The 24,925-nt window shown below is 40.2% G+C and overlaps 1 protein-coding gene across 4 annotated transcripts in view; it reads left to right on the forward strand.

Annotated features, from left to right (window-relative positions):
* ptprsa (protein tyrosine phosphatase receptor type Sa) overlaps window positions 1–24,925 on the forward strand; it is a 169,650-nt gene that overhangs the window by 73,165 nt on the left and 71,560 nt on the right. For 2 of the 4 annotated variants that reach the window (XM_039598497.1, XM_039598499.1), the window contains exons 5-8: window positions 2,211–2,399; window positions 4,429–4,437; window positions 9,452–9,469; window positions 16,784–16,894. In XM_039598497.1, the coding sequence (XP_039454431.1) occupies window positions 2,211–2,399; window positions 4,429–4,437; window positions 9,452–9,469; window positions 16,784–16,894 (327 nt within the window). The remainder of the gene's footprint in view (window positions 1–2,210; window positions 2,400–4,428; window positions 4,438–9,451; window positions 9,470–16,783; window positions 16,895–24,925) is intronic. The other 2 variants (XM_039598498.1, XM_039598500.1) reach the window with 1 other exon arrangement.

The following is a 24,925-nucleotide window of genomic DNA, read 5'->3' on the forward strand; positions in this document are numbered from 1 at the left end:
ATGGCCGCCTTTATCGACAGAGTCTGTAAGCTTCAGGGGAAAAGATGTTATCAGACTCTATTCCAGGGGAAGCGAGCAACCAAAATACAAGCCTTTTTTTTCTCCAGGAAAGGCTGCCGATGCTGTATCAGGTCAGAGCAGCTAGAACGATAGCACGATCTCTCAGAGAATCCGCTATCCCTGCTTCTTGTTTACTGCTGTTTTCTGTCCTTCCTCACTTTTCTGTGCACATTCACTCTTGTCTAGTAGTGTATGTTTTCAGTTTCATAAATGCTGTCTGTCTAGGCTTCATTCAACACTTTTCACACTGTAAAGACGTAGTTAACACAATGTGCCGTAAAGATCCGGCAACGTCAAATGCATCAGATGTAACACTCAGAGAGCAAGGTAGACCTGCTCTTTACAGATATCCTTGTCCAAGAGGCAGAACTAGCTGGAGAAATGCTGAAGTGCAGCACATTTTATGGTATACATGGATCATTGATGTCACACAGAAGATGCTGCATGTGAGAACATGTTCCTATGTCTTTGCTAAGTGATGTGGCTTGCTTTTTGAGCTCTAGAGATTATATGGGGTGATCATCAATAACTGATGGAGAGGCTGTGAAAGCATGAAACAATGTAAATGCGCGCACTCTTTTAAACCGATCACTGAAATATTTATTTTGCTTGACCGACGTCAGCCTTAGTTTAACGGCTTTGATTTGAGACCCTCTGGTTCTTCTTTTTGTTTTTTCAGATTGTCTTAACATTCAGTATTTCATTTCTAAATGCGAAAGCACATAAAACCACTACTCTACTCTCCATATCTCCCTACATAGTGTCTCATATAAATCCATAAAATAAGCGTATGTATTTCAGTTTCTTTATGTGGCAATTTTACCAATTAAAGCTAAAACAATTCATTATAAAAGCTACATGAATCAATAATATTCATTATCTTGAAATTCCTGCTGCCTTTTGATTTGAAATGCTTAACTGCGATGACTTAAAAATGTGACAGTAGTGGTTGTGAAAATGAAATATGCCTCGGTTCTGTTAAGGTTTTTAAGTGAGTCCCACCATGATATCACATGCAAAAGGAAAATAAATAATAGCTTTTTATGACTGTCCTTTAAAGGCAGATAGTCAGAGTCTGTGACTCAAGCTGCTCCCCTAATTTCCCTTGATTTAGTGCTCGCAAAATGTCCGTGAGACCACCACAGTGTCTGCAAAGTGAACATGAGGTCATTGGCTTGCCGAATGAAATGCGAGCTAAGTCAGTCAATCTTCTCCAATTTGGGATGTGGCCTTACTCTTCTGAATCATATTACAGCTTAGGGTACTTCCCCCTCAGCTCTCATCAAAAGAGAATTACTCACTACCCTGCTCGAGTTAGGGTAGAGGTCAGGGGATTTGACCCATGAGACTAATTGCCCTAAGAGAGCATGGAGCCTGCATCAGAACGACGATGACAATGAAGAACACTAGACTGTCATCTGTTTAAAGTGAAATAATTACTCAATCGTGCGTGATTATTAGCTGTAAGGATACCACAGCGTTCGTGTGTCTGAATAACAGTCAGTGATTAGTGTGATGGCACTTAAATTATCGTGATAATAACGGCAAATATGTTCAACTGTAACTGCCGAACTCATGCACATTTAATGCAGATCTGTCAAATCTGATCAGTTACATCTCTCTGCAGACTTTTTTTATTCCACAGTGGCCGTTTTGACTTGTCACAGTAGGGAAAGCACTGGTGCATTAACGATGGCTGAGGGGAGAGGCTCTACTTTTGCAGATGCTGGTTCGCTGTATTTGCTTACTGGCACTCTCCGTGGAACTGCGTCAGTATGCTTTCCCTACTGTGACATGTCAAAATGTCTGCCATGAAAAGCGTCTGTTGGTGTCAAGTGTGGGCATTTGGGTTTATAGTGTGGCTCAGATGGAAAAATGTCTAAGATTTTCTGCTTAAATAATATGAAATTGGTCCACAATGGTAAAAAAAAACTATAGAAAGCCTATAGTAAAAGGAGGACTTGTAACCATGGCAATCTAGTGGGTAGCACATTCACAAAATATTCTTAAACCTTGTTGCCTTAACCTAGCCAAAGAGTGAACCAAATCTTTACTTAAACTTGAAATCTAAACGTAAAAATGAAGTCTATTAATAAGCGAACGGAATAACCTCAGAGGACTCACATGCTCTCTCCTGCTCTTTTTTACAGAGGACCTTCTTCCACCAGGCTTCCCTATCATTGACATGGGGCCTCAGCTCAAAGTAGTGGAGCGCACTCGAACAGCCACCATGCTCTGCGCCGCCAGTGGCAACCCTGACCCGGAAATCACTTGGTACAAAGACTTCCTGCCGATTGACCCCAGTGCAAGTAATGGGCGAATCAAACAGTTACGCTCAGGTAAGGAAGGCTAAAGCATTGTATTGCTGCTCTGGTTCCTTCTTACTAATGTGAGCCCTTGTTTAATTTCCCAGAACATTTTCGACGGCACGTAACATTGATGTTTTTGCTGTTTTGTGTAAGCTAATGTATGTGTAATGCCCAGTATTTCCTTTTCTGAAGTCACTTTCTGAAGTTACTTTAATCTGTGACCCGAGAATTCATTCAGCTCTAAATGTATAATTATTACATTGTGCTAAATATTATGCTAAACAAATGAAAATCACACAAAAAGGTTTTTTAAATGAGTTGGATGTTGGCCTAATAAATGGAGAACAGGCACAAAGTTTTAAAGTAAAGCACAAAAGCTCTTGTACATGTTAATATAACTGTTGGTCATCATCCAGTAGCTGGTGATGGAAATGATCTTTTAGAGTGTAACAATGTAGAATGAGGTCAAAGGATTCACAACAACTGTGTCAGCAGACAATAAGAGCAAGGTCCATGTTCTACTGACATACTCAGTGGTGGATATGTTGTCTTGTTCCCATTGATTAAACCCCACTGAGAGGCCCAGTAAAGCAAAGTCTAATTATATAGCTAATTAAGTGCAGGCCCTCAGGTGGCTCAGGGCAACAAGGGGTAGATATTTTAGGTCGATGATTTGTCACCATTCGAAAAATCCAATGACTTCTGTTTTGTGTTGTTGTTGCGAATGTAAATCTGGGTAGACGGCACTAAATAAAGAGTGTGTTGTCATTCACTTCCTGTCCTGGTTGTGGCCCTCGAGAGCTATACGCACAAAGTAATCAATTGGTCAACTAGTTATTCATGCTGTACCTTACAGAGCAAGTTCACAGTTCTGTATTTTTTACTGGTTCCTCTTTAAATTATTAGTGTCCTCAATTTTGAAGCAGATTGAATTTTAGAATTTTTAAAATTTCAAATTGAGTCCATACCTTGTCTTGGTATTTCATTACATTCTTGCAGGGTTTTTTATTTTTTCTTATTGGTCACTCACTAGAATCCTGTGCAACTGATGACAAGGATATAAATCATGTGAAACATGGGCTATATTTAGTACCAAGTATTGGTACAAGCACTGCCCCTCCTCCTGCATAAAAGCCAAATTTTCATGATGATGTTATCATGAAATTCTTTTTATGACATAAACATGTAAGTTAAATGTCACGCCATGAGTTGCTAAACTTTATTTTACATTCCAGATATTCGAATTAAGCAGGAACAAATAGAAATGTGCACTGAAAGGTTTATTGCACAGTTACAATCACACTTTGAAATATTGATTGATTTGTTTGTTTCTCACGTGCATCCAGCAAGGGTAGGGTTTTTTTTCTCTCCACCAGTAATTTCTTTTAGTAATTTCTTTTTTTCTGTATTATACTCATGTGGAGGGCCAGCTCCTCTCCAAAAAAAATTCAATTACCTGGTAACCTTGTTAATATGGCTTTTTGAGTTTTGTGCCTCTCTGGATAATCCACAAAGAAATTCAGCTTGCCGTCTATTGTCTAATCTCTGTACCATCTGTCTTTATTTGTTTCATGATTTTTCAATTGTCTTTGTTTGTCCTGTTTAACTGAAACAGAGCTGTTTACTCGTCTCTGTTTTTCTGAATGTTTTGTCCATATTTGTGTCTGAAACTCAGATGTGCGTCTGTCCACATCGCAGAGTCTTCAACACATTTTGTGTAATTTTGACCTTTAACACAATTAAAAAGCCCCAACGAGAAAAAAAAAAAACACAAGCCAATTAAAAAATGGAAAATTGCACTAATTGTGATATTTTACAGCTGATTATAAAGCAGTATAACTTTTTCATAATAAAAAGAAATCCTCTAAATGTGGTCATAAATTATAAATAAAATGCACTGCGATTAAACCTCACTGTAATAAAAACTGCTAACAACGCTGTGGTGGGACAAAACACCAAACCAAACTTTAGCTCTTGGAAAGTCACATTGAACCTTAATCTTAAATAAACTATGTTTTTTTCTTTTCCTATTTACCTGTTCTTTCTTTGCCATTTTCAGAAACCTTTGGTAAGTGTCTTGCAAAGCTCAGCAAACCAGCCCACTGTCCTTGAAGCACATGGCATATTTATACTACTGTCCAGAATGCATGAATTCGCTGCTCCTCCTCCACCCTTTCCCTCCAATTCCACGTTCTCTATTTTTTCTTTCTGTATAGCCTTCATTTTTCTTTACCCTACTCCTCTTGGTTTCAACTATATGTTCTTTCACCTCAATACTACAACAGGATTTATAATAGAAAGACACAGGATGTGTTGAGGAAGCATCATGATTTACCTAGCAGCATATTTTCTTAGTTTTAAGCAGCAAGTCTTTTGAGGCAGCATCATACTTCATGATAAAGGTAACATGCACAGTAGGTCATATAAACTGTCCAGTTTGGACCCTGTCCACATTATTTTAATACATGTATCCATGGGATTCCAAGATTACCTCGGAAGTAACCGTATATGAAGTTACCTTTAAGATTTATCCCATTTACTTCTTTTTCTTCTGCTGGACAGCAAGACAAGAGGCCCTAAGTACATAACTGGAATCCAACACAGTCATTTCTTTGCAGTCAGCCTGAAGCATTTCTAGGCTTCTTAATGGGATATATAGCAAGCATGTTTTTCCAGCAATGCACATCGTTTACTGATTCATTTAACCTGTTTTACTTGAACCTTTGTGCTCACAATAAAGCATTGCTTCAAAAACATTCCTTGAAGGTGTAGCGAGTACTGTTAGGGGCTTGAATTCTTAAACATCAGTACAGGACTTCTGGAATGCGTTTTCCAACCCTAACTCGTGCTGCGTCAACCCTCTGGTCTTGGCCAAATATTTTGTCAGGAGAGCATTCTTCTTCTCTTGCCAGATTGGCCCTCTGCTTCACTACTTAACAAATGTCTTGCTCAGACTTTATTGCCCAGACTAGAGGAATCAGGGCTCAACTCATAGCCTCCTGACTTTCGAAATACTTGCAAAAGATATACCCAGTCACTTTAAGCTGGACGTGTTTTCCTGAAATTTCAAACTATACGTGCAAGAAGGAGGAGAGACAAGGAAATTACTTTCCCTTTTTTCAGTACCATACCTCTTATAAGGTTATGTTAGCTTTGGGGGCTTGCTTTTATTCTATAGCTCCTCTGCTGGAAAGCTCAGCAGTCAGACAGGATTTATGGTGATTTATGGCTTGAGCCCCCTAGGCTGCCATCTTCTCATCCCCTCAGCACTTCTAGTAGCCATCTTTGGTCCCTAATAACTTTTTCTATTTTGCATTTATAAATGCACTTAAGAAATCCCCAAAACAGAAAAAAAATGTGACAGCCTCAGCCTCCCCCCAACTTCTTCTGGTGTGCTGATCACTGTTGACAGTTTCTGGGGCCTCTCTGTTTGCATCAGGCACACTCTCAAGCCTCGGGGGGTAACTCTGGTGGGCCCTCTGCCATAAATGGTGGTTAAAGGGGAAGAGGAAGGGGAGAGAAGCAGGAGAAAGGAGACCATGGAAAGTGAGCCAAAGTCCATCATTTCAAAAACTTTCTCAGCTTCCAGCTTCTGCAAAGAATCTATATTTCCTTCTATTTGGCCTTCATCATTAAATCATGAAATGTGAATGTTGATTTAAAGTGTTTGCGCTCCAAAAAAAGGAAAAGATACGGAAAGACGGAAATAGCATTACCACTTGGATGTATTACTGTTGTTTCCAACATAGCTGATTAGCTGGCAGACTGGTTCCTTATGTTCCAGTCCCTGCTTTGCTGTCAGAAGGGATATTTGCATCAGGGTTTCCAGAGGAGCTCTTCCAGAGGTGTGTATAGGGAGCTTGACATTTCTTCTTAACTTCCCATGTCTCCAGACCTCAGGCCCTCCCTAGCCTTGTCAGCCAGAACAGATTAACTGTGGGCCACAATGACAGTAAGAGGATGGGCAAAAGTGTTCTAAAGATTTATGTTCTTCCTATAATAAAGGCTCAAAATCAGGACCGTGACATTAGATGCCACTTTTAAGCATATATTGAGCTTAGTTAGAGTTGCATGTAACAGGTAAACACTCAAATCCAGTGTCACCAAAGCTGCTGTGAAGAGAGTGGCTCGAACCTCTGCAGGGGTCGTAACAACAGCTAGGTTTTCCCTCCGACCTGCTGTGACACCACCGGGATCCGAGGCTAGTGTCTGTGGTGATGAGAAGGTCAGCCAGACGCCCTCTTGAGGGTGGCCAGACTCTGACACTCTGCCAATCACGCAACCCTATTTGCCCCACACACAGATGTGTAACATCTCTGGCCAGAGGCAATCTGGCCATCTGGTTACAGACTTTAATAATTTTTAAAAAAAATATTCAGAGGATTGTTTAATGAAACAGCTGGGGTGTTCTGTGGAAAAAAATAATGCCACATTTGATAATATGAGGAAGACAGCGGCAGGTTGAGATATATTTAGGTCATTGTCACCCTAATCTGATCAACCCCTGGCTGACCAAAGCTTAGATGGGAAGCTTATGGCCATTAGGTTGCATGCCCGTAATACAGGTGGATTTGCCTTTGTAATTGAATATTGGCTGGCTTTGCAGCCTGCCTGGCCTTCCTCAACAAAGTTTTAGATTTTCATTCTCATGCCTTTTATATTCACAAATTAGAAATTGGAAACCATTACAAACCAAAGAATCGTATTTGTTTTCTCTCTCTGTGTATTTGTTTCTCCTTTATCCCCCATCCTCCTCATTAAACTTATTGTTTTCATCTCCTTCTCAGTTTTTTGTCACCCAGGCTTTCATAAGATCCTCCCCCTTTTAAACCTGCTTTATTAACCTTAACCTTACTCTAACCTTAACCTAACTTTGACCTTAACCTCTAACCTTCAACTAGTAACCTCTTAACTCCCGACTAAAATCCATCTGAGCTAAAGCAAGATAAACCAGCTTCCTGCAGCCTCTAATCAAACTCTAACTTAATAACAACATAACCTTCCCAGCCCCATTGTCCTTTGTCTTGTGATCACCTATATTTATATGGTCTCCAGAGTTATTGCAGAAATGAATAAATTGTCGCTTTGATTTTGCCTGGTTTTTCAATGACTCTAAGTGATCACTGTGGCACAGTAATACTGTTTGTGGCTACAAAACGTTGAGTCTTTACAGACTAGGCAAATCTAGAACGTAAGAGATATTTTGTGCTCCCGCACCCTGATTTTCCACTTTAATCACAATGTGAATAAATGTAGCAATAAATTAAACTCCAGTACAGTAAATGTCGACAAATGCTTATGTTAAAAACATAAATGTAAACTTTTTGATGTAGAAATATATAACACAGTACAATAGAGCAAAAAGGAGCATTGTAAACCAGGCAGAACTTCAAACTCAGTGACTGAATCCTAATTGCTGGTATCACAAAAGATGGCTCTGTACACAAAAATGTAATAATCTGACCGGAAGGTGCTGAACATTTCCACGACTGAGCCTCTCACACCCTTCGTCGCACTGTAAAAAGTATGGAAAATGCAGGGCTGAGATTATATTTTAAAAAAACAACAGATTTAGAAAACTATGTGTGCATTTCCAAATCAACAGAAACAGAAATACACCTATGCAGTTTTACTGTCAGCTTAATAAAGCTATAAATATGCCTGATTCTGTTTTATATGCCTTAGTCATTGTGCAGCCCCACAACCATCACTTTGCAATCAAGCTTGTTCCACTACTCATTAGACCTGTCAGTGACAGTGGTGGGAAAAACAAGGTGTAGTTAAACAGACCGTCATGATGTCAACATATAACAGTCCAAAAGCAGAACAAGTGTCCGTAACACTGCCGAGGAAAAATGTCACACTCGGGAAAATATCATCAGAACTTACTTAAACAGATCCTCTGTATTTTCTCTGGGCAGTATGCATGACTGCATGCCTATACATGGGCCAGACCTCTAATGTTAGGCTCAGTGGATAGTGAGAACCCTTGATCCTTAGCCCTGTGGGTGCAGGCAGTCTATGCCAAGTAGGAATAACCAAGGGCACATTGTTGCCATGAGTCATCCTTTGATTTTAAAAATGCAGACTAAGAGAGAAGCAATACTGTGGATACACACACACACAAAAGCAAACAAACTCTAAAACTGGGTGAAAGAGAGAAAATTAATCGAGGAGCCGCTCAAGCAAGAAAACAAAAAGGAATTATGAAAAACAGTCAAGAGTGGAAGGACAGTTTAATTTGAATTTGAAGGGGTTTAAGTTAAGCTGGCTCCCCTTCCCACACCCAAAGCTGTGCCTGTAAGGGAAGCATTTTACAATGCAACATTTCAAACTACACTTAAAAAGCCCACTGGCCAGTGACTGGATAAGCTCAATATTTTATTGTCCCTAATGGGACATTTGGCTTGCAGTCAGCCGTGTAACACAATACAGCCTCACAATAAACAAAGATAGAGAAACATACAACTCGCAGTGAAATGAAACAATTGGAAAAAGCAGGGAGATTGAATGACTGGGGATAAGGGATGAAACTTGAGGTAAAGAGCCTATCTGTCACAGTTAAACAGGTTTATGACTTGTAGGATAAATAAGAACTTCAGTCTGTGTGATTTAACTTGCGGTTGCCTGAAGGCACAACCTGAAATTCTTGCTCAGTGGAGATTCTTCCTTTGCCTTTAACATGTTAAGGTTCAACGCTAATGCGGATGCCCAGTACTGAATAGTGGCAGTTTTTACAGACACCTTGTTCAAGTTCAGCTGGCTGGAAAAACGCCACAGGAGCATAACTTGTCAACTTAAGAAACCAAACCTCTCGTGCTTGCCTCATCACCCTAAGTTACAGCCGCGACAAAAGGCCAAAAAAGACAGCAGTAGGTCAGCGCGATAAAACTCCCCATTGTTTTGTGATACCGGCAGTTAGACTTTCTTTTTCTTTTAGCCCCCTTATCTGTACAAGATTACCCAATGGTTTAATCGCCAAGTTTGAGTGACCCGTCTAACCCAAACACCTCCTCTAACTATTACTAATATTAACCTTGAACTTCACTGATGTTGTGTCTTCATTTTTGTGTCTCCTCCAGAGGGTACCCCGATTCGAGGTAAGATGCTTAACCATCACGATAAAAACAGGAGAAAAATAAAAGACTTTAACTGACACATAATCAAATATAACCACTTCTAATTCCACCAAAGTGACTAAATATGGGAAATAATCAGGGCTTTCCTGGTTTAAAAAAAAAAACTACAACCTTTTTCTCTTCCCGCTTTCATTAGGACCCCATTTGTGTTCGTGTTCTGTGTCACATTCGTCATGTATTTTTGACAATCCCATGTTTAATGTCAACACTGATGTACTGTTCTTCCACCTGTGTGTGTGTGTGTCAGTGTGTTCTGTGTTTGTATCTTCCTGTTATTAATAAAAATCAGGAAACTTTAGATTAAAAGAGGAAACAGATGAATGGTGAGGCCTGTTAGCTCTGCTAGGAGTTGTGTTGGTTTTGTTTTTTTACCTCTGACAATAAAGTTTTAGGTCATCAACAGGTTCATGGCAGAATGGTTGTTGAAAACAGTTTTTTCCTCCAGCCCTGCTTTGATATCCTCCTCATTTGTGCATAAACCACAAGGACACTAACCTCATCTTATATTCGAATGCACCTCCCTAAAAAAGATAAGACATCAGGGGCAGCAAAAGTTACAAAAGTTGCTTTAATTCCCTCATGTTACTCTACAGGATATAAACCTATAACTGCAAATTTAGGAAGGCTGCTGAGAAAATGCCAGCATGGGCATCCTTTTAACATACAAAAGAACTGCTTTTATAACTTCAGAGGATGAATGGACGAATGGAAGGATATCAGGGTAAGAATGGAAGGACACAGGTGTGAAGCAGTGAGACTCCTGTGAATTACACAAAGGCTTTGTTCAAATAATTCTTCTTCTCCCCTCATTTTTTCCCCGGACATTTTAACTTTCCTTTGTAATTATCTATCCCACTTTATAACTGAAACATTCAGTCTCGGTTGATTCAGCGAGGTTGTTGTTAAACGCTTTTGTTCCACAGGCTGAGCAGGTAAGTGAATATCTCAGTTTCCCATGGTTGTCCATGTAAGCAAGGGGATGAATTCAACTCTTGTTTTTATTTTTTTATTTATTCCCCTGAGTTCCCTGATGAGGATAAGTGGAAGAGCATGGATGGATGTTTGGTTGGATTTGGATGTTATGATAAACAAGGGGAAAACCCCACAGTAGGTCCAGAGGTCCTCCATCCTCAATCATTTCACACAACCATTGCATGGAAATATTTTAAACAGTACCATGTTGTCACACATATTAAAGCACATCACAAGAGCTGGCAGTCCAACACAGCCAAACCAAGCCCTCCCTGCATCTTCTCGGTTAATTAAGAAGGCCTCATAAATCATATTGTGACAAATGTAACTTGTGAACTCTGCATTTGCATAATGACTTAAGCAGCTTGAAAAAGATGATTTTTCACCCATTGCCAATACTGACCTGCTGTCAGGAGTGTATGCCGCATATGTAATTACAAAACAAATTGGGTAGGAGTTGAAGGTGGACTGAAATTACAATGGAAGACTGAGGCGTTTGAGAAAGACATGTTCATATGGACCTATGAATATGCAGGTGTTCTGTGTACAGCTCTTTAGGGAAAGCATTGTTGTCTCACTGCCGAGTCGTTTCTATTTCACTCTGTGAAAGAGCAGATTCCCATAATGTACAAGTTCAGTTAATTTTAGTTCCATACGAAGCCATGCAGGTGCCGGCCTTGAGGTAAGCGATCGCTGTAAAGGTAGCTCGACTCCCTACCTGCTTCATTACTAATTTCATGGGAGCGTTACAAGCCACCAGATGGGCTCTGACAACAATGGCATCACACGTGGAGTCTCATGCTGGTGCGATCACAGCATAATGACCTTGGGGTGGTGGCAGAGCGTTGCGGAGTGACAGCCAGGACACAGACAGAGGGGAGAGACAGTGAGAAAATGGCAAGTCCAGACTTGGCTGCCATGTAGCGCTACTGGCTGTCTTCATTTATGCAGTTATTAAAGCTGCGGGTACACAGCTGAAGTCTGTAACTTCCAGCGTGTTGTCATTTATAGCTGCAAACAGAATTGATGTCCCATAACTCAGCAGTTCTTTGTTAATTGTGCAGTACTGTTTTCTGAAACAGCTGTCGCAAAACTTAAATTAACCAACAGTTTGTAAAAATGAAAAACAAAATTTTGGTTTGCTTTTGTTTGGTTTTTTTGCTTTATACCCCTCAGCCGTAAAAAGTTGATGGGGAATTATCGTCACCCTGCCGAACGGGCAGACGGGTGGGCAGGCGAATAGTGTGGACACCCAAGGTCGTGAATGTGATAACAATAGGTACAGCTACTAAAAATCTCAAAAGATTTTGAACTCAGGGTCAAGGTCAGAGGTCAGCATTTCTGAAAAGCACCTAGTTTTTTCACATTTATACCATAGGTGCATCTACTTGAGGGGTAGCACTGGCTACCGTTAGGATTTTTTTTCAGGTGTGGCCTGAAGACCTTTCTCAGTTATTAAACACGTCTTTATGTATTTGCAGTTTTATATGGTAAGCATACAACATTTGAAAAAGCTATCAGTAGAAACTGAGGCATTAAAGTTTTATTGGGATTGCAGTCTGCACTTTTCTGTGCACTCAGATGAGTTTAATGCACGTACTAGTGAGGTTATTGTGTTTCCGTGTCTGTTCATACAGTAAGGTGCTAATTTGGGGTTTTAGTGAGAGCTGGCCAGCCGTTTTGTTCACCGCCTAAACAAATCTATCAAATCCTGCTGGAGCACACTAATTGAATTACACAAATGGGACTTTGGGGGGGGGGCACATGGCAAAGCTGCTACAAAGCAGCGACTGGGGTGGGCAGACCACAGCTTTAGGCACTTTCTGAAATTAATCAACCATGCTGGCCCCTCCTCGCCCTCCTTTTATCCCCTCATCTGTCTTTTTGTTTTTCTATGCCTGTCTGTCTTTTTAACTCTTCCTCCCACCCTTCTTTTATTTTTATGGGGTTTTTTTGTCTCTTTTTTTCACTTCACCTCTCATAAAGGAGACTTTTGTTCCACTCTTTTTTCTCTTCTTTTCCACATCTCAGGTTGTGATTTTTGTCCACCCAATCTTCATATTTTTGCCAGACCTTGCCAATTGGTATATTCTGTGTTTGTTAGCTACAAAAAAGGACAATGAAGTCTGTGAAACATCTGAATGGTCCCTGTCTGTGAATAAGATAGCTCTCTAACCTTGACTTCGTTCTAAATGATTAAAATTGGCATAAACTGAATAGGACAGTAAGCGATATGTGCTTTTAAGAGTTTCTCAGCAAGAGTGTTTGTCCCTGAATCAAAAACATGTGTTTGTTGAACCTCGTCTAGGCAGTCTTCTTTGTTATCGCACCTTGGCACCTCAGTGCTCTTCTTCAGGTCAGCCTGCAGCATGTGGCACTTTTAACCAGGGCAGCCGTCACAGCTGGGACGAATGCTCCATTACAGCCTTCTTTATCAAATGAATGAAGGTAGTAAACTTGCTGCAAGACAGTCAGAGTGAGCAGCAGGGGAGGTTGGAGGTTGTGGGTCTTTGTGGTCACTCAGACTTAGAAGATCGATCAACCTGGATAACTGATGTCATTAGGAGACTTAGCCACTTTTTTCCCCCTTAATGCTGACCTTAATATTGTGCCATGCATTAATCACTGAGTAACAGACAGAAGGGTATCTTTTACTGCTCTGACCTAGTAAAACATGAATTATAACTCAGCCGAGGCAGTTTACTAATGATTATTGTAGCTGTTGAGCGGACAGTCGGAGCTCTTCCAGGACACTCTGATCCATTCCCAGTACAGCTCACATAGTGTCCTTGAAAAGTCAAGTGTCCTTTTTAAACGTCCTTAAATTAGACAGCAAAGAAATAAAGTGCTAACCGCACAGTAGTTCTCTCTTACGCTGGGCTGGAGTTAAAGTTGCACACTTACAATATCTATTTATTTATCTATTGCTATGAAAAGTGACATCACTCGAATGGTTAATCTGTATTCAGGACAGGACAAAACATTAAAAACAATGATTTGTTCTGTAGTAACTGGAACCGCAGCAGTGATAAACCTGCAAAAACTCATTTTGTAACTGGAGTAAAGTGCTGTTTTTGTTTGCAGATAATATATAAAGTAAAAGTACCCGTGGTTTTTGTTCATCCAGACATGATTAGAAGCAGATTAGCACTAACACGAGTATTTTCTTTTCTGAAAAAAAACCCTGTGATCTGTGTAGTTACAGCAGTTTTTATTTGTGATAAAGATTAATAGCTGGGGACAAGGAAGCTGTGGCATTAAGACCCCATATAGGATAAATTTAATAAGCATGTGAGCAATACTATAAATTGCTGTCTTTATCAGTAAACACCAAGTGTTTGAACAGACCCGGTGCGTGTTTTTCTTTGTGTTATGTTTGCGAAAGATAATTTTCAGCATTTATTTCATTTCTTGTGCCACTGGCCACTCGCACAACAGGCTGGCAGAGCAGACAGAGCGCATTATGCAAAACACAGAGCGCAGCCATTTAAAATAAATAAATAAACACAAAAAGAGAAGTGATAGGAACAAAAGGACACATGGGTCTTGGTTTCTTGCGTGCACACATGCATGCTGCAGCTCCAGATAGGTCATCAAAGACATTTGTTGTCTTTATACGGTAATATTATCTGGCCTTAGACTGCCTGCCTGGTCACTGGTCATTGCAAAGAGTAATATTATTATTTTTTGCTTCCTCTTTATGTGGTGAGATAATTTAAATGAACTAAATCATTTACAAAAGAGCAAGCCAGAGGTCAAGGAAAATATATAGCAAAACGAACATGAAAAACTGTATTTAGCCCCGATTTTCAAAAGGCAAAGTCACAGAGTCAAACGGGGTTTTTAGTGTTTTCTTCCTAGAATTTTTAAGAAATCCATTTTCTCAGAGTCATGGGGGGCCTGGAGGCTATCCCAGCTGTCATAGGGCAAGTTATGACAACTTTAAGACAGAAGCTAATAAATACTGTATATTCCCCCTTCTCTGACATTGTCCCTGTACATTTGTTTTCTTTAGCTTCCTTTCCTTCATTTGCCTCTCGCCCTTCTCTGCTTTCAAGCATCTTGTACTTGCCTTTCTTGCCTCCCGAACTTTTTCTCCCATATTCTGCAACTAGAAAGACTCTTTGTGTGTTCTTCAGTGCTTCACATTGAAATAATAGCTCGACTCTGTAATGAAGCCAGTAGGGGCTTGGAAACAATAGATAATCCTACCTAGCATGGTGTCTCGGAGCAGATGAAACTCCCCGTCTTCTCTCAAAGTGTATTATTTCTCTCTTTGCACTCCCCTCTTTGCCAGGAATTTGTGAACAACACCAAATGTTGTTAATAGCTGGCTCTCAGTGCATTTTCTTTGATTCTTTGTGCATCATTGAGATATCGGTGGTCATATTTTGTTTACTGTCAAATTACACGTGATCGATTGACATTTATTTTTTACTAGAGGCAAATGATTAGCCGCCGACAGCACGTGACATAGAACATCAGTTGTTATTCAACCGTGTGCTAACAGTTAACAACGAGGGGCTTCCAGCAATTTTATAATTCAGCACAGTGAGCGAGGGTGACAAGCTGCTGGCAGAGCTTTCTGGAAGCGTCCACCTGGAGTTGAACTTCACACAGTCCTTACTTTGTGGTCTCCCTTGTGCTGAGGCACTCAGCTTCTGAGCACATTCCAACCCACCTGCCACCGCGCTGGCATTTGCTGTTCCAAGTGCACATCAAACAAATCCAAATCAGATGCTTGCATAAACCCACAGCGAAGACTGTGCCACCTGCACTCTGCAGGTAGATTTTTTCATTTGGTTCACGAGCTGTGTGCCAGGAACAGTTCCCCCGTGAGGGATGAGGATGATCTGAGTTTTAGATTGAAATGAAGAGACGGTAAAAAGAAAAAAAAAATAGAGCGCCATAGATTGCTGTGGCTTTGTGTCTTTATTATTGTTTTGAAAAGCAAAAACTGACCCAGAGGTATAAAATAGTCACGAGGGAAAGTGAGTTATCTTTATAATTAAGCTGGATCAATGATCTCATTTGTGGCACAGCTGAAGCACCTTATTAGGCCAACGTTCCAGAATAGTAGCCTTGTTCAACACTGTGTTCAATCTACTTTGCTGATGTGATGGAGTAGGTTATGGTATATTACAAAGCATCCAGGGAAGCTGCTGGCATATTGATGCTTCCTGGCTAAACGTTAACGAGCAATGGTGCTGTGTTTGTCAGAGAGGCCTCGGCTGCAATCTGTCTGCTGAGCCAGCCAGAAGCCCTAATGATATCATCAGGAAGTGCCGTCAACAGCGCTCTAATGAGGAATGATCTGACGCCTGTTGTTTCACCTCCCTCCTTTGTCCCTTGCACCTTTTTCTTCAGTGTCGCCAGGCATTTCGGTTTACTGTATTTGCGAATAGTATATAAGAAGCGCTGCCGGTGAGAAATAATGTCTGAAAGTAGCTCAAAGGCGTCTGTTTTCGAACGCATAATAATGACAATAAGCAAGAAAAGAATGGGGGTCAAAGAGAGTGGCGTGTAAATGTATAAGCTTAAAATGCTTAGGAATTCAAATAACTGAATAGCAATATTAAAACCTGAATATTAATAATAATAATTCTTTAAAGTATGTATTCATTTACAAGATTATTTGAGCATTTGTCACAATTTTGATGGGTAGTTATCGCATAATAGCAGAAGGGCTGGAACGCTGTATTATGTGGATGTGTGGACATTTTCTCATAAACTCTCCCCCTGCACCAGCGCACACACACACACACACACACACACACACACACACACACACACACACTCTCCCCTGGTGAGCTTTATGCAAAGGGTGATTTACTAATCTCATGTGGTTTACAAGACCATATCAACACCCCTTCTCCATTACCTTTCATCATCCTTACATCATTACTTTGTTGCACTTTCTTTGTAAGCGATCTCACATCTTACACGAGTTGCATAAACCAGCCTACTGTAGCTACAAATCCAGTGTGACTGATTCAGTCCACATTTTTATTCATTTATTTCCCTCCTTCTTTTTAATCTGTGGATGGCTGAGTCTGGACTGGAAGCCAGTTTGTCATGCCAATCTGCATAAGCATTGCGGAGAGAAGCAGATCTTGACAAAGTGGTCCTGAGAAATTCAAGATACCCACCATTAAGAAGATTGTCTGACTTCTTCATGCGCTGTCACAGACAGATTGACTAATCATTTCCTCTCTGCTTCCTGTCTCTCTGTCTTTTTCCTTCTTTTTTTCCCTGCCTCTTTCCCTCCCCGTCTCGTCTTTGTTCGATGTCGTTGTTTTCCAGGTGCCTTGCAGATCGAGAACAGCGAGGAGACGGACCAGGGGAAGTACGAGTGTGTGGCGTCTAACGTGGAAGGCGTGCGCTACTCGTCCCCTGCTAACCTTTATGTGCGAGGTAGGGAGCAACCCGGTCAAAGAATCAGGCCAAGAAAACAAAACAAAACAGGAAAAATAATAAAGAAATAAAACATCTACCCATTCTAACTAAAATAACTTGACAGTGCAGCTCAGCCTTAAATGGCATTACTGTTGAGCTTAACAAATGATAACTGCTTCCATTCTAGCGTAGTTGTATTTGCACCAAATGTATTTTGCAAAATAGTATTACCCGAGTAGTATCAATATTTTAGCACTGATAGTATTGCCTGCCCATAAATGTAATTTCATATGCACTGAAACTTCCAGATGTAAAACTATAATTGACCAACTAATGTTCTTCTCTGTTATGATGTTATGCTCCATTTTTTCTTTTAATGCCCTCCCCTACTCACTCGGAAGGAAATGTGTAGCACAACAAGCCGTATGTCTTTACTTTATCGGTTGTAAGACACCTTTTACCTGTAACTGTGTGCCCGATCAAATGTTTCCCGCGCTGTCAAAGTTGGAACCCAAAAAGAGTCCGGAAGGACGTCTTTTTGATTAGTTTTTTACAGGTAAAGGAGCACAACGGTAAGTCTCAGTTTTGATTGAGTGGCGAGGTATTATCGCCCGCCAATCAAAACCTCAACCCCTCAGCCTTCTCGAGATTTGGAGGAGGAGAACTGAGTAGGCTGCTCTGTTTAAAAAAAAAAAAAAAAAATTATAAATAGTACACTTCCTCTATTTCTTTGTCATGCTGTTCTGGAGCATAAATCCATAGTATTCCCATGTTTCTTCTTTGGTGTATTATCTATAAAGGCTTTTACAGTCAGTAGTAATTTTGGCTGGCATGTTCGAGCAAAGCGAAGATATAAAAAACGATCAGTCACAGGGAACATAGAGTTTCGTAGGAAACAGACAATGAAGACAAAAGCATACTCTCCACCACTAATGCTAAATGACAATGGATCCCTGTTGAGGGAGCTTTAATAAATTGAAGCAGATGCATTTTCGACATGTATTATTTATACTGTGCATATTAAATAAAGATGCCTCCGTATCTACTCAGTTTGTTCCCTCTGCTGTGTACCAAATAACTTTGTTCCCAATAAATAATTCACTACTCTGACATTATAAAATGGGTCAGGGAGCTGCTTTTTCATTATTATTGCTATTATCATACCCTGTGAAGTAGCAGCATAGGAAAGGGAAAAAAATCCACTGTGAAGAGCTGAAGGTAAAAAAAGGGTTCATCAAGATTAGTTTCTGTTCTTGCCAGCGTTTATCCTGGAGGCGCATGCTGTCTCCTCTGTGATGCGGGCAATGTCAAGTAGCTATCCACCTTGCTAATACGTAGCATAGTAGGTGTTAAAAGGGTCATTGAAAATTCTAGTCAAGTACTCTACAGGCATCATTAAATACTGATGAATAATTATGGGAACACTTTGTTGACACAGCACTGGGATGTTCAGTAGCTCCTTTGGTCAAAACATATATATACATAAATATATATATATTCCCTGATATCATTTCCAACAATTCATGCAATCTCCATGAACACTGGCTCCATCAGCATGCCTTTAAAAGAGTACACAAGGGTCATAAATACTTAGATACTTTCACGCTATGTAACACACTTGTTATGCTTTGATGGTGTCGACCTTTGTCTGTTTTCAGTTAACTTTTGTCAATCGATTCTTGATACTTGATGTTGACTATGTTTTGTTCACAAAGCAAAATGCACTTGAGATTAGCAGCTGCGGTAGGGACCAATTAAGAGCAGGAAATATATACATATATATAAAAATACTAAATTGAGACTGCAACCCGACTGAAGGCCCAATAACGGCGCTTCTGATTGGCTTCCAATGACATTTTTAGTGGGACTGCCTTAAACTGCAGCTGCTAATTTCATCCCAAACTGTGTCTTTTTTTTTCTTCTTTTCAATCTCTCATTAGTTTTTTTTTCTCCTTTTTTGTTTTCTCTTGATTTTGTTTCCTTCTCTAATAAAAGCAAATACGGCCGCAGCAGGAGCTTCTCCTTGTGGCTATAAGAAGCTTATGAAATTCTGAATTATGAGAATGGAACGCTTGATGTGACTCCAGTGGCGCCTCACTTCCTTTTTTTTTCTTACCAGGCAACAGTGCGGCCACTGGGGTGAATCTGATTGTTTTGGTTCAAGTTTATTTACGGGGGTGGGGCAGGCAAGTGTACTTTCAAGACGGGTTTCACTGATAGCGGGGAAAGGGAAAAGGAGGGAAAAAAAAGATGAAAGAAAAGGGAAATGTAGCTGCAGCTAAACACCTTGAGGTGGCTTTTTTTACTCTCTCTGTGTTTCCCCTATTTTTCTCTTCTCCTCATGTCATTGTGTTCTGCATCAACCCCTTTACATCCCTCAGAGCTTCGAGAAGGTTGGTGTGTTTTTTCTTTTTTACTTTTTTTAACCCACGTTAACAAATAATAAATTCAACATGTTGGAAAGAAAAAATTTTAGCTGTATTTGCCTATTTCAGAGCTCAATTGATTACTAATTTGAAGAGATACTAATCAGCTGATCCAAACTGCTAAATGATTATGAAAGAAATTTTGATTTCTTTTCAAAGGAAGAAATGATGAAAGCAAACCCGATTAGCTCGGGTCTTGTTAATTTACTTTTATGTTTGCATTGTGGGGCCTTTTCTCGTTTTGCATCCTTTGGTATTGCTTCTGCACCTAAAGGCTTTCTTGCATGTGCTGAATGGAAACGCAGTGTGTGGAAATAACAGGACCTGTTGCATGATGGGAGAATGTAACTGCGCTTGCATGCCTCTTCAAAAGCCGTTTGGCCGCAGTGCTCTTTTTGTTTCTGCATTCCCTTTGTTTCTTCAGTCCTTTTTCTTTGGTTTTCTACGAGTATTTTCCGTGACACACCCCTTTTTTGGCTTACCTTTTTTTGTTTTTCCCTAAATTTCTTTATTTCTTTATTTTTGTGTTGTGATTATAGTGTTGTGTTGTGCGTTTTCTTTTAGTTCCTTATCTGTTGGTGACCCTTTTTTTCTGTTAAAAACATCAGTCTCTTTTTGTGGTTTATTTGTCGGTGAGATTTGTCTTTCTTTTTTTCAAAAATGACGCTGCTCTGCTTCTTGGGTCTCGGACTGCAAATGCAAATGTCGAATGAAATAATAAGTGTGTATACAGCCAGTGTTCCTGTCATCTTGTTTATAGCGATCCATTACTGGAAAAATTAGACCTGATTGGGCCTGATTGGCTTCCATGGTGATTTTAGGGAGCCATTAAGGGATGCCATTTACAGTGTCGTGTGGATCAATAACAATATAATGAGTTCGACATCAAATTTGCTGTTGCTTAGCGGGTGCTCAGAGATACTTTTATTTTCAAATGGCGGCAGCTAGAATGTGATTGGTTTTGTTGAATGACTGCTGTTTGTGTTCCCTCGCAGTCATGACACTCCATCAAATTATAATCTATTATTCAAAAGCCCTCCTTCCCTTGTACACACACGCACACACACACTCCTTCTCTTTTCCTCATGGAATATTGATTTCCAGGTTGATGAAGCTTCTAAAAAGCGAAAGAAAATGCGCCGTATTTGTATCTTTCGTTCGTGTTATTGTCCTGGCACAAAAAGAAGAAAGTGCTAAATGAATTGGAGATCAATGCAAACGTTGTTTTCTGCTTATCTGTAGATTCGATTGGCTTTGTGCAATAATCAGATCTTTACTGAACCCCGTGTCACTCGATTTCGGGAACTCATATAAACGTGTGCATTTCATAGCTCCGCTAGTCTCGGGAATATTTAAGATAGATCTACTGGGTTTTTTAATGGAGCAATGGCTTTATGCTCGAGGTGTTACATGTAGCTAGTCTGGGTAGTCTGGGCAGATCAGGAATACCATTCTTTCAACTAGAAGAGATGATGCACATTCTTAGTACCAGTCTCTTTTTGGGGGTTTTGTGTGTATCAGTCACCAGGGACTAAACCAACATATTTGAAAGTCATAAAAAGGACTACTACCGCAACAGCAAACTCATTACCAGATTACATGCTTTGGTATCAGTCAGTCCCGGGTGTATATATGGTTTTCTCAGGCAACACCATATACCAAATTTATCCAGAAACTTTGTGTTTTATCTGTCTATCTACCAAATAGCCAGAGCATTTTAATTAGTCTTTTTTGTTCCTCAAGATTTTATGGAAGTATGAACCACAGTAAGCCCAAATATCAAAAATAACCCCTCAGAGATTTAGAATTTAGTGAATGTAGGATATAGTATGTATCCCAAGCTACCACACCTATTCCATTCCTCTGAAATGCACAACCCATCCTTTGTCCTTAAGTAAAGTCATAGCACTAATATATGCAATTATCTCAAATCTACTAGCTATTATGGGCAAAGTGGAGGTTTTCCCTTCCATTACCGCTGTTCACCAGTTGGCTGTCAAAGAGACTGTAGCAATATGGTCTGTGAAAGTGTTCAAAAAGTATGCTAAAACCACACAAAAGAAACAGAATAAACCTGGCTGTGTCTATATTAAGTCTGTAGCTCTTACTTGAAGTGCTAAAAATAACAGTGATGCAGAAAGACTGCGCTGTTCTGTACGCATGTGCATGTTTACCCTCCTACGGTGGTATCTGCTTGGTTTTGAATGTGCTTGCATGTCCTGCTATGCATTTGTGTGTACTGTTGGGAAAGAAAGCTAGATTACACCTTACGTTCTCACTGGCCAAAGCAAAAATCCTGCCATCTCTATTAGATGTTTGTCTCAAGGAGTCCCCCGAGATAATACCCACTTTTAAAAAAAACATGTTGCTTTCAGAAATCTTCATTTTTCAGACAAAGCAAATGTTGTATAACCTCCTTATGCTAATGCAAATATACAAACATACTTTCTTTCAAAATCAGAGTATTGACAATCACTGTAGGCATCTTTACAGTGAGGGGACATACTTGCAGTGTCATTTGGCTGCTTGTCATCTACTTGTAGGACAATAGAAAAAAAGTGATTTGCTTTGAAATCCCCTCAATCTACTGCTTGCTATTATTAGATACCCCTGCCACGATTCTTGTCAGTTTCCTTTAGGTAATAATTTCCATTCTGATGAGCCACCCATAGCGACTGTTTAGCACTGGCGCAGCCAAGGTATGTTAATACAGACCGACCCCTGTGGCTTATATGTAAATGCCCAAGGCCTGTCCCAGGCAAGTGTGACTAAAGGATCTCTATACTGCACCTGTGTCCTCAGGCAGCAAGAGGGTGTAATCTCAGCTTCAAGGTGACACTAAAGGCTGCACATTATTTTGGCTTCCCCCCTCATTTTGGGGCAGCAAAACCTGCCTCACCAAAATGGCCGATAATGTCCACCTTCTGACCTCTGTTTTTTGGCACAAATCCCTCCACAACACTGCCCACTATTAGAGTTAGTGCAGTACTCTGGCATTCTCTCTCGACTGCTTTTCACCTCGTCCAGTGTAAGGCTTCTTGTCTTTCTCTCCACATTGGGGCTTGAAACAAGATTACATGTTGTTAGTACACTACGTTTGGTTTGTTTTCTCCTAATTCCAAATGGGCCGGCTGGGCTCCTGGTCTCTGTGAATGAGGAGCCTGTCCATGCAATTGGGATTCTTTTTGCTTTTTTTACTATGTTTCAATACATTTGTGAGGTAGTGTAGGAGAAGGTTTCACACACATGCAGACAGCTTATCCAAGCTTATCATAGCATTACTCAGAACATTAGGTCGTATCGCACCAGGCCTGTGTCCGGTCAGTAATATCAGTGACCCATTTGCATGTGACATTGACATTTAGATGTAGAATTAATGTTGTGTTTTCCTTAAGATTTAAATATTTTTCTGCCAATCTGGAGTCAGAACTGAAGGGATCTTCAGTTCTTGATCTCCTGTAGTACCTATAGACCAAATTCACTTACCTGTCTTACACACGGTGACGCTCTTGACAGGTAGACTCACCTGCATATCATTTACCAGTAGTTTGCCCAGTACCAGGAAGCCTTTAAGCAAGGATGTTTTTGCTTATTGGCTCTGTGAATTGAACATTACAACGTCACACACCAGCCACAGCCAAAAGTTACCAACATTTGGCAGGTGACTGGTGTTAGATGCCTGACACTATAGGTACTCAAAGGTAAACAAAGACATGTTTATGTGGGGAAACCTCATTCACTCAGCCACTACAGCTCCCGGTCCATTGGCTGACCTGAGCCCCAGGGAGAGAAGAGCTCCCTCAGACAATCTTTGATTGGAAGTTTCCCCCAAATAACCTTGTTTCCCCTATTGAGTTTTCACCATTATTTTGGATTGGAGACCAAAATTCAAGATAAAAAAAACAAAAAAAAAACATCTAATAGTATTGATGCATACCTATTTGTTGAACACAGCTGCACTCTGGTACTGTCTATGCTGTTCGGACGTAGTTCTTTTTGTGGATTTGTTCAGTTTCATTTGTTTACTTTCATTTGATTTCGTGTGTGTGTGTGTCTGGAACAATGCTATATTTGGGAATGGATGGCATGCTTGGACGGGCTTGGGTGACATTTTTTTGGATTGTATTGGTTATCTGGTGTCTGCCCAAATGGATGGGGGCGCACCTGTACATGTCACTCATGCCGTAGCCACCCCCATGCATGTCCGTGTGAGGAATGGGCTGCCCTTTCACCTTTGTTGTTCAGTTAGGACATTTTTGAAAAATAAACGCAGATATATATTTTTTTTATTTTATACAATTCAACATGTTTTTCGAATAATCTACCCCAGTGACTTTTTTGAGTCTGTCGTTTAAAAAACAAAGCGTATCTCAACTGGATCAGGGTAGAACAGGCTTTTATAGAGCCACAGTTGCTTCTAATTTAAAAAAAGACATTTTTGTTCAATTGTAAAATTCAGAGATTTGATATTTTTAAGGACAGACCTTTTTGGTCTATTTTTACAGTTGTTAATTTTGTTCTCTGCAAGAGAGCTTTTTTTTTCTTTTTTCTTTTTCTCAAAGATCAGTAATTAAATTTTTGCCCTCAAGGTTAGGTCATGTCTTGGCCAGGGTTGTAGAGTAGTGGCCGGTCACAATAAACTATTGTTAGGATGTACACAGAATATCTCAGATAACAGAAAACACAACACGGGATGCAGAAGGTTCATAGTCTGCAACTGGAAGGACTGTCCAAAGTGTTTGTTACATGAAAGCAAGATGCATTGGTTTCTAAGACTGAATATGTAGCAGCTGCTACATGTTAGTGATCATGTAAGCTCCCAGGTAAAAATCCCCGTAGAGTGTGTGTAGGTGATATTTGTGCCTTACTTTGTTGGAAAAGTTCAACTGTCTCATGCAACGATCATATGAATCCCATTTGGATCGACACGGTGTGCTTTTGGAATGCTACCTATCCTTGACGCCACTCTCAGTCTCCCCCCTCCCAAATCTCCCCCTCAGTCTCTGCGTACCACCTCCACACACATCACACCTACCCATCCCAAGACTTCCGAAGTCACATTTGCATTGTTGTGCAAAGTTTAAGATGGGGAGAGGGGGACGTGAAGTTGAGTCTTGATTTTAAGCCCCAGTGTGTGAGACTTCTAAACCCACTTTGAGTCATTATTTTTCTTTTTTTTTCTTTTTCCAGAATCACAGTTTACTTATTCTATCCCCACTTATATCCTCCTCCTCCTTCCCTCTTTCTCCAAGAACCCCAGACCCCTCCTCTTCCCCTTTGCGTATTGTATAATTTGTCTGCGTGCCCATACTGTGCGTCACTGTATGTCTGCCCGTCTCCCTCTGTCTGTCTTGTCTACTGTCTTGCTGCTTGGGTCTGTTTCGTTCTGCCTTGTGTTTGTCTCTCGTCCCTGTCTTTTCCGTCTTGTCTATCTCTGAAGTCATCTCTTCCATTTAGTTCATAATTTTTTTCCTTCTATGCCTTTTTTTACTCTCCTTCTGTCTCTTTAACCTTTCCATCCCAACAAACATCTTGACTTAAATGTAGATATGGTTAAAGTTCATACATAGAAGTTATAGAAACCTGAAACAGTCTATACCTTTTTTGTTTAAATTAAATTAAA

Source organism: Oreochromis aureus, linkage group 15, assembly GCF_013358895.1.
Source record: "Oreochromis aureus strain Israel breed Guangdong linkage group 15, ZZ_aureus, whole genome shotgun sequence".
Classification (NCBI taxonomy): Eukaryota; Metazoa; Chordata; class Actinopteri; order Cichliformes; family Cichlidae; genus Oreochromis; species Oreochromis aureus.